Consider the following 13966-nt stretch of genomic DNA (forward strand, 5'->3'; position numbering starts at 1 on the left):
GGAGTCTAAGTCTTCCTCTGTCCCCAGACGTGACAGATAGTGAGAACAGAAAAAGGCATAAATCCAAGAAATGCAGCATGGCTCACTCATGGGAGTGTCTCCAGGTACACGGACAATAAATCAGTGGGGAGACAGGGTGCTGGGGGTCCTGTACCAAGGGCAATGCTTAGGAGTGAGTACGAACAAATATCATGGCTCTGAGCCCCAGGGAAACTGGATTTGGGGAACCTCTCCTACCATAACTGCGTTGAGTTGTTTTAACATTCAAGTGCATCAGACGTTTTGGCCCATCTGATTAAGGTTTAGAGATTTTTAAATATACTTTAAAAACTGTCATGAGCAGTTTTTATGCTATTATGACATTTCCAGTTTTGTATTGTCAGACCAAGCATAAGAGACACAAGTACTCATTTTAAATATCTAGCCATAAAGTTGCTATGATACATTTGATAATAAAAGATCAGAGGAGTAGGTCAAGTCAGTTAAATTATGCAGTGTTTATAAGACTGACTTCGTTGACTGCCAAAATGCCCGTAAGCAATAGGAGTGAAGTGAGTAGCTGTAGCAGAGCGCTTGTTGAACCTTTCTTAAAAAGAAAATAAGTATTTCGGAATAGTTAATGTAGTTGACGTGGTAATTTTCTAGCAGGTTTTGCTGTGTGTGTAGTTGGTTTTGACTGGAAGCATTTAGATTGTCTCCAACACTTAGATGTAAGGTATGTGAGTGCGTTTTGTTCCATTCCTATCTGACATGGAAGGAACTCATGCTTTTGAAAAGGCTTCTGTACAATTTAATTGATACATGTGCTTTAGTTTTTTGTGGTGTCTTTTTTTTATTCCTCTCATTCTGTCTGTACGCTTTCCTCTGGTAGGAGCAGCAAAATGAAATATCAGTGAAACTCTCTCGACATTACCAAACATCACAGACTTTGCAATTAATGTGAGCTAAGCAGCATAGCTTGGTTTTTAAGAAGTGGCTGCAGAAATTTCTCATTAAAAGTTTGGTGGGAGCTGGATGCCTAATCCACGTGGATAGATTTGCAGGTTATTAAAACAAATACTTGTTCATAGACTTTTTGAAATAAGAAGTGTAATTCAGGCTCCGCTAATTCTTTCCTTCAGCAAAAACTCATTGCAAGGGATGATAAGGAAGTTCTTAGAAAACTTACAAGATTTTCTTCTGTGTTTTGTTACAATAGGTGTTGTGCAGTAGGCTGCAGGGAATTATATTTAGATCTGATAGACTGAAAAGGAGCCACATAGAAACTAGGGATCAGGGTCATTCACTGGCAAAAGAAGCCCATATACATTCTTATAAACTTTGTGGCTTGTCAGTCATTTTCCAGGGACTTGGTGACTGAGATATTAGAGAATATGGTGTGGAAAAGAGCTGACAGAGGTTCTCTGTTCCGGCCCTATCTACTGATGCCTCTTTACAATGCAAAAGGCAGTGTTTCTCAAGAAAATCAGCTTTCTGTACGCTTAAGTACGTAGTACACAGTCGATGTCTTACCTGGTGGTATTACATAGCCCCTCAGGTCTTTTATTCAACTGTAATTTAGAAGCTTCAATGACACTGTGAGTAGTTAGCCCTTTCTGGTTCCCAGTGTAGAATTTCAAATTATGATTGGGCTTGTCTTTTTAAGTAGATGAAAATGACTTACAGTTGAAATAATGTTTAGAAAACTTTCACTGTTCTATATGTCTTTAAGCTACTGTTTTCTAAATGGATTTATTTTTAAAATGGTTGGGCAACCTTGAGTCAGATGTTCCCACCTGTATTCTCTGGCCTTTAGTGTAATTTAATCATACACCCTGATATTTTTCCTCCTGCTAATGCTGCTTAGGTGGTCTAGGTGTGCCTGTTTCAGTTGCTGATTGTTTTTCTACTATTATACCGTAAACACATTAAAAAAAATCTGGAAGATGGGGGAGCAGGGAAGCCCCTTTTTTTTTAAGAAAACAGAACTGTGGTACTCAGCAAGTAATGGCATTTTGTATTTTTTTATTCTCCTGCATATTACAAAAAGACCTCTCCTTGTAATAGGTTTTTGGAATATATGCTTTGGGCTGGGTATTATTGCCATTCTTTACCCTCTGCATGAACAGCATGAGATTGAACGCCCCAGTGGTGAGTGTCAGCACTAATTACCATGAGCTCCTCCTCTGTCCTGGCAGACCACTGGGGAAGGGTTGTAGCTGTGCATCTTCAGGGACATAACATGTAAAACCTTGCTGCCGGGTTAGATATTGCACTGGAGGGATAGCTCCAGAGCTTAGCCCTCTCAGAGACTTCAGTAGCCATAAGCCACAGAGAAGGGAACATGCCTCGTACTGCAGGGGTGCAAATTTGGTTCAAGTAGTTAGACATACATCCTTTATAAAAAAAAAAAGCATTTGCTGGCAGATTTTATGTGAGGTCCCCTTATTGTTATATAGGGCTCTTTTGTGGGACACAACCTCTGCCAGTGTTGCAGAAAGCTGAAGTAATAAGTGGAAGCCCAAATTCGCAACTGTTAAGAGAATTTGAAACTATTTCACCAGTTTTCTCTTCTCTTTCTAGGAAGAGCATGCGTGCAGAGTTCAGTGGCAGAATATTTAAGGTACGTGGGCGATCTGTGGCAAGTACATCTGAAGAAGGTGTGAGCAGCTACAAGAATCAGATGAACCTGAGGATGGAGACTCAGAAGTGCCAGCAAGGCCAGAAAAGGAACTAATTGGGAGAATACTGCTAGACATAGAAGAAGCGGAACACATACTTCTGCAACAATCAGAATAATCAACAGTGAAATGACAGATCCTGGTGCTTTTTGATTCTCTGGTGGATTTTATTTCTTAGACATTTCTATTGACATTTTTATTGTCCCATTTAATACATTTTGAATCTCTTTGTACATAGAAGTATAACTGGACAATTGCATTTTGATACTGTTTAATAACACTTTTGAATGTTAAACTGTTTGCCAAGATGAGTGCTGAAGGATATCAATACAGAGCTTTATATGACTACAAGAAAGAGCGAGAAGAAGACATTGACTTGCACTTAGGGGATATCTTAACTGTGAATAAAGGTACCTTGCTAGCACTTGGATTCAGTGAAGGGGAAGAAGCAAAGCCTGATGAAATTGGTTGGTTAAATGGCTTTAATGAAACCACAGGGGAGAGGGGGGATTTCCCAGGAACTTACGTAGAGTACATTGGAAGAAAAAAAATATCTCCCCCAACTCCGAAGCCTCGTCCTCCTCGACCTCTTCCTGTAGCACCAAGTCCTGCAAAAGTTGAAGCAGAAAGTGAGCAACAAGGTCAGTACTGCTATCGAAATGTGTGTGTGTCCCATGTTTTTCAGATATTTTTGTGTCATAGACTTGTCTGATTGTACATTTATGTGTATTACACCTGCTGGTCAGCTTTTTTTAGTGCATGGCTTGTTTCAAGTCAATTAAAAATTGTTTCTGCTTCATAATATTTAGCTCACACACTTTGTAATTCATGTGCTTTGTCTCAGGCACCACGGAGACCAATAACTTGCTGTGAGGGACATCTCACAGGTTGGAAAGTATGCTTGTAATTCACAACTGTAAAGACTTAAATGGGGAGTGAGCAGGGTAGCATTTATTTTTGGTTTCTAAGAAGCTGGTGGAAGTGTTTCCCTCTGCAGTTCATCAAACTCACTATTGAGAAACTTCTTGGTGAATATGACAGTACAAATTTCAAATAGACAGAGTGTTCCTGTCATAAATTTCTTGCTAACAGCAAAAAATACGTACTTTTTCTTGGAGGTTTACCTGTGGCGTTAAAGGTAAGAGCAGCTATTTAAAAATGAACAATGAAATGATGAAAAATTAAGATTTAGCCTTTGTTTTGGGCATAGAGCATGAAGTAGAAAAATAGCATTTATGTAAACAAAGGAAAATATTTCCTTTGTCTAAACAGAAGTTGCTTTCTAACCTACATTTGCAACAGTATGTTGGGCAGAAGTCGGAATTTGATCAGAACTCTTCCGTTTCAAAGAAGAAAGAGTTCTCTTTTTTAATTAGAAAAACTTTAGACTAAAAAAATGACCAAGCTTCCTCCAAGTGATTTGTCTCTTTTACCTGCTGACATTCAGATATTTGGGCCCTTATTTACATATTAACAAGCCAAGTCCATCTTAGGATAGATTTTACATTGTTCTTTCACTTCTCAAAAGCCTAGAATGGCTTACACTGCTTCAACCTCTAATACTTCTTAGGAAGCAGGAAATACAAGTTGTAGTATATGATCCTTATTCTCACAGTGAAACAATAGCTGTGAATAATATCATCACCCTCTGCCTCCATAGAAATGTTGCAGCATCACTTACAAAGTTGTGGTATCAGTTGATCACTGTGTCTGTTATGAGTTTGTATACAGCTGTGCTGATAACCAACAAAGGTAAGAATGGAAATCTAGGAAATTGTATGTGGCAACCAAGTGGAAACCTGGCAGAAGCATTTCTAGGTTGGTGGGGGCTTAATAAAGAGTAAAATCTGAACTGTTTTCTATAGCAATATCACTGAACACTTAAGAACTGCTTGCAAGTGTATAATGCCTAGGTGTACATCATTGTTAGAGTGAAGGTGAGGGCAGATGGGGATGTGGCATTTTAGGTTATGCTGTCACTGTTTCTGAAGTCCTCAAATGCTCAGCCTCATTAGAGTCTCATGGTTTCTCATTAGGTTAACTCTGAAAATGAGGATTTTGAAAGAAAATGCTATTACTTCTTTGGTCATTACTGGTATTGGGTATTAATGTGTGCTGGTCAGGTAACATTGACTTTTTTCTTAGCCCACCTGTGGAGATGGTTGTCTCCATCACATGTAACTGCAGAATAAACATGACCCTTTGGGTAGACACCATGCTGACAGATTATTTTGAAAGACAGAAGGTGGAAAGAAATCTCATTCTTTGTGTGCATGCTGCGGTGAAGAAAACAGCATCCCAGGCTTCAATGCATTTATTGCTTGAAACTTGAAGCAATGCTTTGTAACTTGCTTGGTCTCTGTGCTCGTGTGTGGTTGATGCTCGAGTTCACAGCTCCATGCTGTGAGATGGTCACAGCGCTGTGCTGGCAAGTCCTGGCGTTAATCTCGCAGTTTCCAAGCCAGCCCCAGGACTGTGTCTGTAACAGACGTTTATGGGAGTTTCAGCTGCTGGGGCTTACTCTGGGAAATTCTGCTGCAGATTTGGGGGTCTGCTTAAATGTAGGCTTTTCTGCTTCCTTGGGAGGAGACAATGCCCCAGGCCTTAGTGATGAGATCTCCTAAACTGACATTTATTGCCTCTAGACAGAGTACTATTTACATACAATGTGTTTATTTTTAATAGCTTGAGACTGTATGGTTTTGAAACAAGAAATTGTGCTGTTTTACGAGGAGTTTTAATCTCAAAGTCTGCACACATGATCCTGCCTTGCTCTAAAATGTTTAAGAATCAGCTTGCAGTCCAACCTTGTATTTTTTCTGATTAAAAACCCGAAATGTTAAGTTCCTATACCTCCTTTTGGATTGAAGATTTTAAGCTTTATGTAAAAGGCTCTGCGCCTTCAGGAGTGCCCTAGGGTCAGTGATTAGACCCCCTCAACAGAATTGTGGGAAACACTGAAATTTAACCTACAAATAGGTCAAGAGTTAATGTTTAATTACTTTTAAAATAATATATGTTTACTTAAACTTGGAAAAATAATAAGAAACCATCTCTTTCCAGATCTTTTTACTGTAAAGAACCAAGGGAGAGACCACTTCAAGTCTTAGAAACAAATTTGGGAAATGTTGTACCAAAAGAAACAGAAATGAAGGTGAAATTTTTAAGAGAGCAGCATGATACAAAAATGATATCTATGGTGAAACTAGAAGTACAGGCTGAAATACAGTTCAGATAAAGAGTAATGTAGTAATACACAGTTGACTTTCAGATGTCTTCATTATTTTTGTATATAAGATTTGGTGCAGGGATAGCACAGTTAATATTGTCCAGCAGCCAATATAATGGGCAGTGAGCCAGAGGATTCTTCCCAGGATGATACTTCTCTCCACGTCCCTGGAGTGGGTTTCAAATAAATTAATATGTAGTATGAAACTTGCTTGACCAAATACAGTCAAGTTTACATTTTCAGTACTTCATTATTTGAAACTGCTGTGGATCAAAATGACAAATTAATAGGGAACTGGAAGCAGACTCTTAAATGTACCTCAGTTATTTGTAATCTGTGAAGAGTCAATTCTGTATGTACCCCTGTTGTGTGTATGTTGAATGAGAATATCAGAAACTTAATTGGAGATTTTAAAGAATACATATAATCATGTGAGTTCTTTTAATTTTACCACATATGTAGATTTATTTAAAAAGAAAATGATTTCTAATCATTTTAATACATATTTATTCTGAATATGTTTTTTTTTTCCCCTCTGGCTTTGTTAAGCTTGATCACTTCCTCATCAACATACAGATTGTTTTGTATTAGATCAAATTTGCAGTATTTAGGCCCAGTGCTCCCAGTATTCATAATGCAGTGGTATTCATACACAAATTAATCAAAGACATCTTAACTGTCACCATTTAATGCAGGGCGACAATAAACCATGACAGATGCTCTCTGTTAACCCCCTTCCCCTTCCCTCCCTCCCAACTAAGGAAAGGGAATAGGAAGAAAATAGAGACAGATTTGCAAGTTCGAAAAAAAATTTAAAAATGCTTTACTAATGCTACTAATAAGATAGAGAAAATAATACAAAGTATACAAAACCAATCTTGAATTTTCCCAGCACAACTCGGTGTCAGAACCTGCTGCTCCGGCAGCTGCAGGGCAGGCACCCGGAAGTCCTGGGCTGGACTCCACAGCAAACCAGAACTGTATTCGGGAATGCAGGGTCTGGAACCTGGCCTTGAATCATAGGGATGACAGGCAGGGTCCTCTTCAGGTGATGGCCATAGTCGAAGAGAGCGAGACCCTCTTGATCTCCCACTTTTATAGGGTGTATGATGTGGATGGGATGGAATACTTAGTTGATCAATTTTAGTCATGTGTTCTGTTTGCCCCTCCTTGCAAATATGCCCCTCTCACTTATAAGATGTGCATTTTTATCAATATTTTACATACCATTGCTATGGTAACAGCTACTGTCTACAAAAACAACCAGCCAAATTCAGAAGAGTACGGTTACTTAGAAGAACTTAGCTGAAAGGAAAATTCAATAAAAGAGAAATTGGTCTTGTTTTTAACAAAACCAGGACATGAACAAACTTTGCAGTCAGTGAGGCTCGTAACACAGGCAGAGTTGCTCGTCTGGCCAGTGTCTTTGCAATCATAGTCTTACTTAAAAATAGGGAGCTCTTTAAAAGCCAATCTGAAGACAAATAAAGCTGCTGGTGATCTCAATTCTATTAAAACATGCATTTATTTATTACAACACTTAGGTCTAATCTTTCCTAGGTTTTTATTTTATCCATAATCTATTTAAATCTGCAGAACCATTGGTCAAGACCAGAACTGGGGCTCCTTGACTGAAGTTATAGGACTGTTGCCTGTCTTCTCCTTAAATTTGTTGGTAAAGAAGTAGATTTAGTTTGAGTTTGTGGGGATTTTTTTTTAATTGCATCTGAAAATATATGAACATAAAGGGGACACAGGAGCCCCAGGAAGTCCCTACAGCTTTCAGTTTCAGGCCTGGTGCAGGTCAGAGCTATGGCAAGGCAGATTTAATTCCTGTTGCTGGTGTGAGGCTCTTGCTGGCCCAACCTGCCTTTCCCCCAGGTTTCTTCTCCCACCATCTGGTGGGACTGGCTACTTGTTGGGGGATCAAGGCACTTGCAACAGTGGAGACCCAGCATAGGGTCATTTTTGTGTGCTCCATCAGACATCTGAAGTTTATGTGAAACAGTAAAGATTTGATTATTATTTTTTTTCAAGAAATAATTTCTTTTGAAAATGGAAAGTGCATAGGCTGTACTGAGGCCAGCTTAGTTTTGAGAACTTTGATTCAGCTCATCTGGTACAGCTGTGTATGTTTTGTGTTGGTTCATACATGTATTGTTTCTCTACCTGGTTTGTGGAGGCTGATCTTCATCAGACTTTGGAGCATAAAGCTTTGATTGTTTGACAGATATTATTTCACATTTGTCTTGGAATGCTGAATTCCTGCTTTGAAATGAACATCAGATTGCAGAAGGGCAAATCAGAACTTTGTATTAATGTTTATCTGTTCTGATGTTTTGGAGCTTCCTGCAACTTCCTGCATGCTGACACTTCATACCATTTCAGCTGGTTTAGAGCCTAAAAATAATCTGAAGCTCTTCCTTCTTGTGATGAAACTATAATATAGATATATAGATTTCTTTTTTTTTTTTCTTTACACTTTACTCTTAGAACAGATACAGATCAGCAAATTAAAGATAATGACAGAAAATATTTGGAAACTCCTTTTGGAGAGCAGGTTATGCAATGTCTGATGAAGATCCAAACTGACAGAGAGCATAAAACCATTTGTGCATGCTTAAACTGAATATGCTGTAGGATTTGTTTCTTTAGTTTCACTACAAAGCCAGTAGAGTGATTGTGGTTTTTAAAATTATTTACGTTTGTAGACTAGAGGACATAAGAGTAGAGTGGAATGCAGTGAGCCTGGAGCCTCCATTGGGAAGAAAACAGTCATCATTTCTCCTGATTTAGGCAAATGGAAAAAGGAAACTATGGGGTGAAGTGATGAGTCACTATCTCATTTGTTAAATGTACTTGCTGTTGAAACCAGAGCCCTTGGATTCATTCTAAAAAACCTAGTTTGAGTGTAAGTTCTTGTCCTGCTGCAGTTATCAGAACTGCCCTGCAGTCATGAGCTTCAAAAGTTGGTTGCTTTTGACTTGCACTGAGAAGTGGTGCAAGTTCCTGCCAGTGAACCTCACCAGCTACTTCTGGTCACATTTCTTGGTGTACAAGGCATATTTCTAGCTGCCTCATAAATGCATGCATCTGAAAATAAAAGTTTTTGCCACCTGCTTTATCGCTAATGAAAACAAAGATTTTGCAAGCTCCTTTGAAGTGGGACAGAACACTGTTTTCACAGTGATAAAATCAGGATGACAGTAACTAAAAAAAGTCTTTGTAAGGACCAAGGAACGTGCGGGGACGTGCTTGGAAGTGCGAGTACAAATTGTGCGTTAGCTGTGGAGCTGGGCAAGTTCACGGTTGATACATGGCCCCATCTGCTGGTAGAGGAGGAAGTACTATAGCTTCAAAACCAGCATCTTCCATGTTGTTTTAATCATCAGGGAATAAAAGTGAGAGAGGGCTTTTGAAAAGAATATTTTTATTGACCAATTGATATTTCTGGGAAAAGCACATTACTTAGGGCACACAGAACCCTCTTTTGATCCTCCAAGGTGACCTCAGACCTGAAAGGATGAAATGAATCTTTTTGTTTCCCCCAGTTATATCAGTTAATTTTTAAAAATATTGCATTTTGTTAAACATTTTGCTTTAAGAAACTGAAAGAATAAGGCACTTCTATTTTGATGCTATAAGAAGTATTTGGTTTGTATCACACCAATAATATGCCTTTCTGTATTTACAACAGCGACATTATGTTGAGTGACTTTTCTTACCTTTCTTTAGCCTTCTGTAGTACTGATTCAGTCTGTTAATACGTCCTGCTGACATGAATGCTCCTGGGGCAGATTTAAAATGAGGCAAAGGCAAATGACTCTCCCTTGGAGTCAACTTCATCTGTTCCTGTAGCTGTGATCCAGGAACATTAAAAAAAAAATGAAGCATTGATTAGCAAATAGTTCTTACTTAGGCTCGCATATGGTAACATCAGTTTGAGTTTCAGCAACACATGGTGCTAAGTATTTACCAAGAATGGATCATTCTGCACCCTGAGCAAATAACCATGCCCACTGAAATAGTTGCGCGATGCCATATACGCATCCAGATTTTCTTGTGTGAAAGAACACAGGTGTTGTAACTGCAGCTGGCTGTGTGCTCTTTCACATCTGCGTCTTACTTCAAAGCTGCTCTCCGTGATGAACATCCATGAAATCAATCTGAAGGCTAGAATACAAAGAACTGCTTTATTTTCATAGCTAAGAATGACAAGGGGAATTACAGGATTTTAAAGAAATATTTATTTTAACTGGAGAAGGATTTTCAGTCCTGAGAATATTTTGGTGAGAATCTAGGTAATTATGAGAATGTAAAGAGAATTTTTGGCTTAAAAAAAAAAAAAAAAAAAGGTATTAACTGTGGTTAATACTTGCTAATATCCATTCATGCTTTCAGCAAAATATATGTTTAAAATACAATCCTATTTTGTGGTTTTACTAACACAAAATATTTTTTTTCTTCATCTGTTATTTGCTTTTTTATACTTTGTTACAGAAATGCCTGCATCCCTGAGCATTGCTTGAAGTCTTTTGATGTAGTGTTAGCAGGTGTAACTTTTTGTACTGATTTGGCTGCTCTTTGTCTACAAGAGTAGCGTTCAAACTCTCTTATTTTCTTTCACATATTGATCCACTTTATAAAATACTTTACATGGAGGATGGCATTTAAAAATAATATTTCAGCTGACAGCTTTTCAGGTAATAAGGATCTAGAATGGAAATCTTCAGGGCAGAGTTTCAAAAACACACTACTACCCTCTGGGAAAAATGTATATGGTTGCTAGACTCTAAAAATATCTTTTAAGACTATCTTGTACTTAAAAACTGTTATGTAAGCTATGCCATGAATGATGAAAAAGTTCATCTTTAACAGTTCAGTTAGCTGTCAGACAATTTGCTTGTATAATCCACTGGATCTGTTTGTATATGCTTGGCATCATTTGCTGTGTTAGAGCCTTTCCCAGAGGTTAATGTCTGAGATAATTTCTTCACTGGAGATTGTGAATGTCCAGCGCAAGAAGTGAGATCTACCCTTGGCAGGTCTGAACATGCCATTCTCCATCCGTGCTGGCAGACACTCGGTGGTTCCAGCGTGGGAAGATGCTGCTGCACAAGGCAGACCTGCCACAGGAAGAGCAGTTACTTCTGGTCGACTCAGCATCCAAAAGCTCTTGAGCAGCTATTTTATTTTTCAGTAAATAGGCAAGGTGTAAACAGTGCTGATTTTTCTTTTTTTTTTTTTTTAAACTCTGTGGTTTCTTTGCCTTTTTTTTTAATTGAGTTTCTATATATTGGAAAACTAGACAAAGTTAACTCTGCTTTCCTTTAAAGTTTTGATGCTTCCCTCTAATTAACTTGCACACTTAAAAACATAAAGATACTGGCCAAAAGCCAAACTGTTGTCTCAAGCACATCTGAGTGGTGTAACTCAAGGGGTGTCTTCCTTGCTCTTTGTTTCCTGTGGGATCGGCTTTGTTGGATGCAGCATGACTGAGCACTCCTGTGCCGCAGCCTCCTGCTCACCAGCTGGGAAGGAAGGAAGAAAGGGAGAGTAGTGCAACCTGAGATCTGTAGTCTGAGTAGGGAATGCTCTTTGCAGGAGGCATGGCTGCACCAGTTTTGTATGTCTTGTTTAGACATATGGCAGTGGAATGTATTTGTTGGGGTTGGGAGAGAAAACTTCAGTGCTGTGACCAACTTCTTCCTAGATCTGCCCATTGGTAGGTGGCAGACAAACATGGAGGATTATTCTTGGCAAAGAAACTTCTCAATGGTATCAGACACTACAGACCCATGCTTCAAAGCATATTACAGCATCTCCAGCAGCCTGTCTCAAAAGGAAGGCTTTTGGTTTGTGAGGTTGCCTTTTAATTTCCAAGACCTCTTCGTAAGCTTTTGTTGGCTGGAAGTAGACCAAAGCACTTAAATTAGGGAATTAATGAAAGAAACCACTAATTATGCACAGTGGTAGATAAGGCTGCACAGCTATGTCTGGTTTTGTTATCTTTCTATCCAGGAACGTTCCAGAAGTAAGAAGTTAAGAGGAGAGATTTGCAGTCTTTTTCCTGTTTGCACGTGGTGTTCAGCCCTGTGACCACACTTTCCAGTCCTCTGCTGCTAATTTGCGATTTTTTTTTACGTGCTGACCTTGGATGGAGATGAGAAAATGCCTGCTGTGTTTGTGAACTTAACTTTTAATTGTCTCCTCACCAAGACACAGCTGGTTGGCACAGGTGAGGACCGACAGAGGCCACAGCACAGCCTTCCATGGTTTCCCTCTTCCCTCTGAGTTGACTGGTGCACGCTTGAGGGGCCTCTGCCCTGCTGTGGTCTGCAAAGAGCTGTGAGGCTCTGCGAAACTGTGGCGTGAAGTGAGGTGTGATCCACTCCCAACGTCTTCCCACCTCTGCTGATGTGTGGGTCTTCTGCAAGGCGTTGGCACCTTTTGAGAGTTCCTCTACAACAGGACCATCTTGGCTGACTGGGCTTTGTGCCTCTTACTGTAGCAGTCTTTCATTCTTCCTTTGATATTTGTTGCAGTGTTTGTGAAGTAGCCATTCGCTTGAGAAAAACATCAGAAAATCCCATCCTTTGATGTTTTGAAGCAAGTTATTGTGGGGACTTTGGAGTTTAATCTGTACAGATGTTTGAGTGTAATTTAGAATGTATTCTTTCAAGTCCAAATCTACTCCATCGTTCTGAAGCCAGGGCAGCATAGCTGGTCCTTAGCCTACCTAAGCAATTTTCTAATGGAGAGAAAAATTTAGGGAGTTCTTTTGTTCCAATGCAAGCTAGTTCTTAGAATAAAGGGATTTTTTAGAGGTCCTCAGAATCTGATTTGGTCAATAGAGAAAGTGTTAAGGAATGCATATTGAAAAACAGCAAGTAGCAAAAACTTCGTCTCAAATATCTGGAAATAAATGGCCTCTGTTCATTCAGAGAGGGGTCCTAAGGGCACAGAGGGATGGATGTTTGAATTCTCTTTGCTCTGTTGTATTTATACTTTACTACCGTTGGTTGAAAGATTAGCATGCATTTCCCACCGCTTTCATGTTTTTGTAACTTCCTTTTTGGTCAAACTTAGTGCTGACAATTCCAAAACCTTTCTGATAGTCTGTGCAAGCTAGAGCTCCCTACATGAAATGATTTTCACAATCCAGTTGTTACTGAGGACACTTTTGCGGGCGGGCTTATATTAAATCACTGGTTTAATGATGTTTACTACATAGTGACTAGCATGAAGTCTTGCTTCTTTTGAGCTGCCTTCTGGCTTTCAGGGAGAATTCTGACTGTCTGCTAGAGGAGCATTTGCTGGTCATCAGTTGTGTGTAACACTAATCATTGCTTCAGATTAATCTCATAGTGATAGTTAAAAGTCTCATATCTTTTATATTAGAATTTGCACTGAAAAGGATGGTGGGCTGTGCGTGCCTTCCCCAGTGATTTAAGATGCAGGACTCTGAATTGCATGTACGGTTTAGCAAAAAAGGGGAAGACAGTTACTGACTGTTATACGTTTTTCTCCAGATGTTTCCTCTAAGACAAATATCTAGGGTTTTATTATGACACAGAAGGAACACACCAGTAAGATGAGAATGGTTGTGTTTGGGGTGTTTTTTTTTCAAATTTTCATTGTCTATTTGATCTAAATAGCCAGTCAATCAAATACTGTGGTAAATTGTCTGGTAGTTTAGATGGAACATGCCCATGCTTGTTAATGTGAGCTGCTGTCTTATAAACAGGGTATTAAAATACTTTATTCAAATACCCTTTGGATGCAAACTAAGATAAAAATTAAATTATTTTAAAGTACTGATGTTCTTAAAAATATTGTGTATGGTTGAGGTTTTCTTTTGTTTAGTTAAAAGACTTGTTCATACAAGAAGTAGCAGGCTCCTACTCTTCCTTAACTTGGTGGCAAAGCCCATTTTGACTTCAGAAGGAACAGGATCAGACCTATAGTCAAGGTTTAGCAGCACTGGGACAAATCCCACGGTTCTTACTCTCACTTCTCTCAGGAAAAAATTCTGTTGCCTTTAGGGCTTGGAGCACAAATGCTAGCTCAGTTTTGA

At 39.1% G+C, this 13966-nt stretch overlaps 1 protein-coding gene across 1 annotated transcript in view; it reads left to right on the forward strand.

Annotated features, from left to right (window-relative positions):
* Positions 1-13966, forward strand: part of PIK3R1 (phosphoinositide-3-kinase regulatory subunit 1) — a 62637-nt gene that overhangs the window by 2271 nt on the left and 46400 nt on the right. Inside the window, exon 2 of the mRNA XM_080361927.1 lies at positions 2563-3301. Coding sequence (XP_080218053.1) covers positions 2968-3301 — 334 coding nt within the window. The 5' untranslated portion in view covers positions 2563-2967. The remainder of the gene's footprint in view (positions 1-2562; positions 3302-13966) is intronic.

Source organism: Nesoenas mayeri (genome assembly GCF_963082525.1).
Source record: "Nesoenas mayeri genome assembly, chromosome: Z".
In the NCBI taxonomy this organism is placed as follows: domain Eukaryota; kingdom Metazoa; phylum Chordata; class Aves; order Columbiformes; family Columbidae; genus Nesoenas; species Nesoenas mayeri.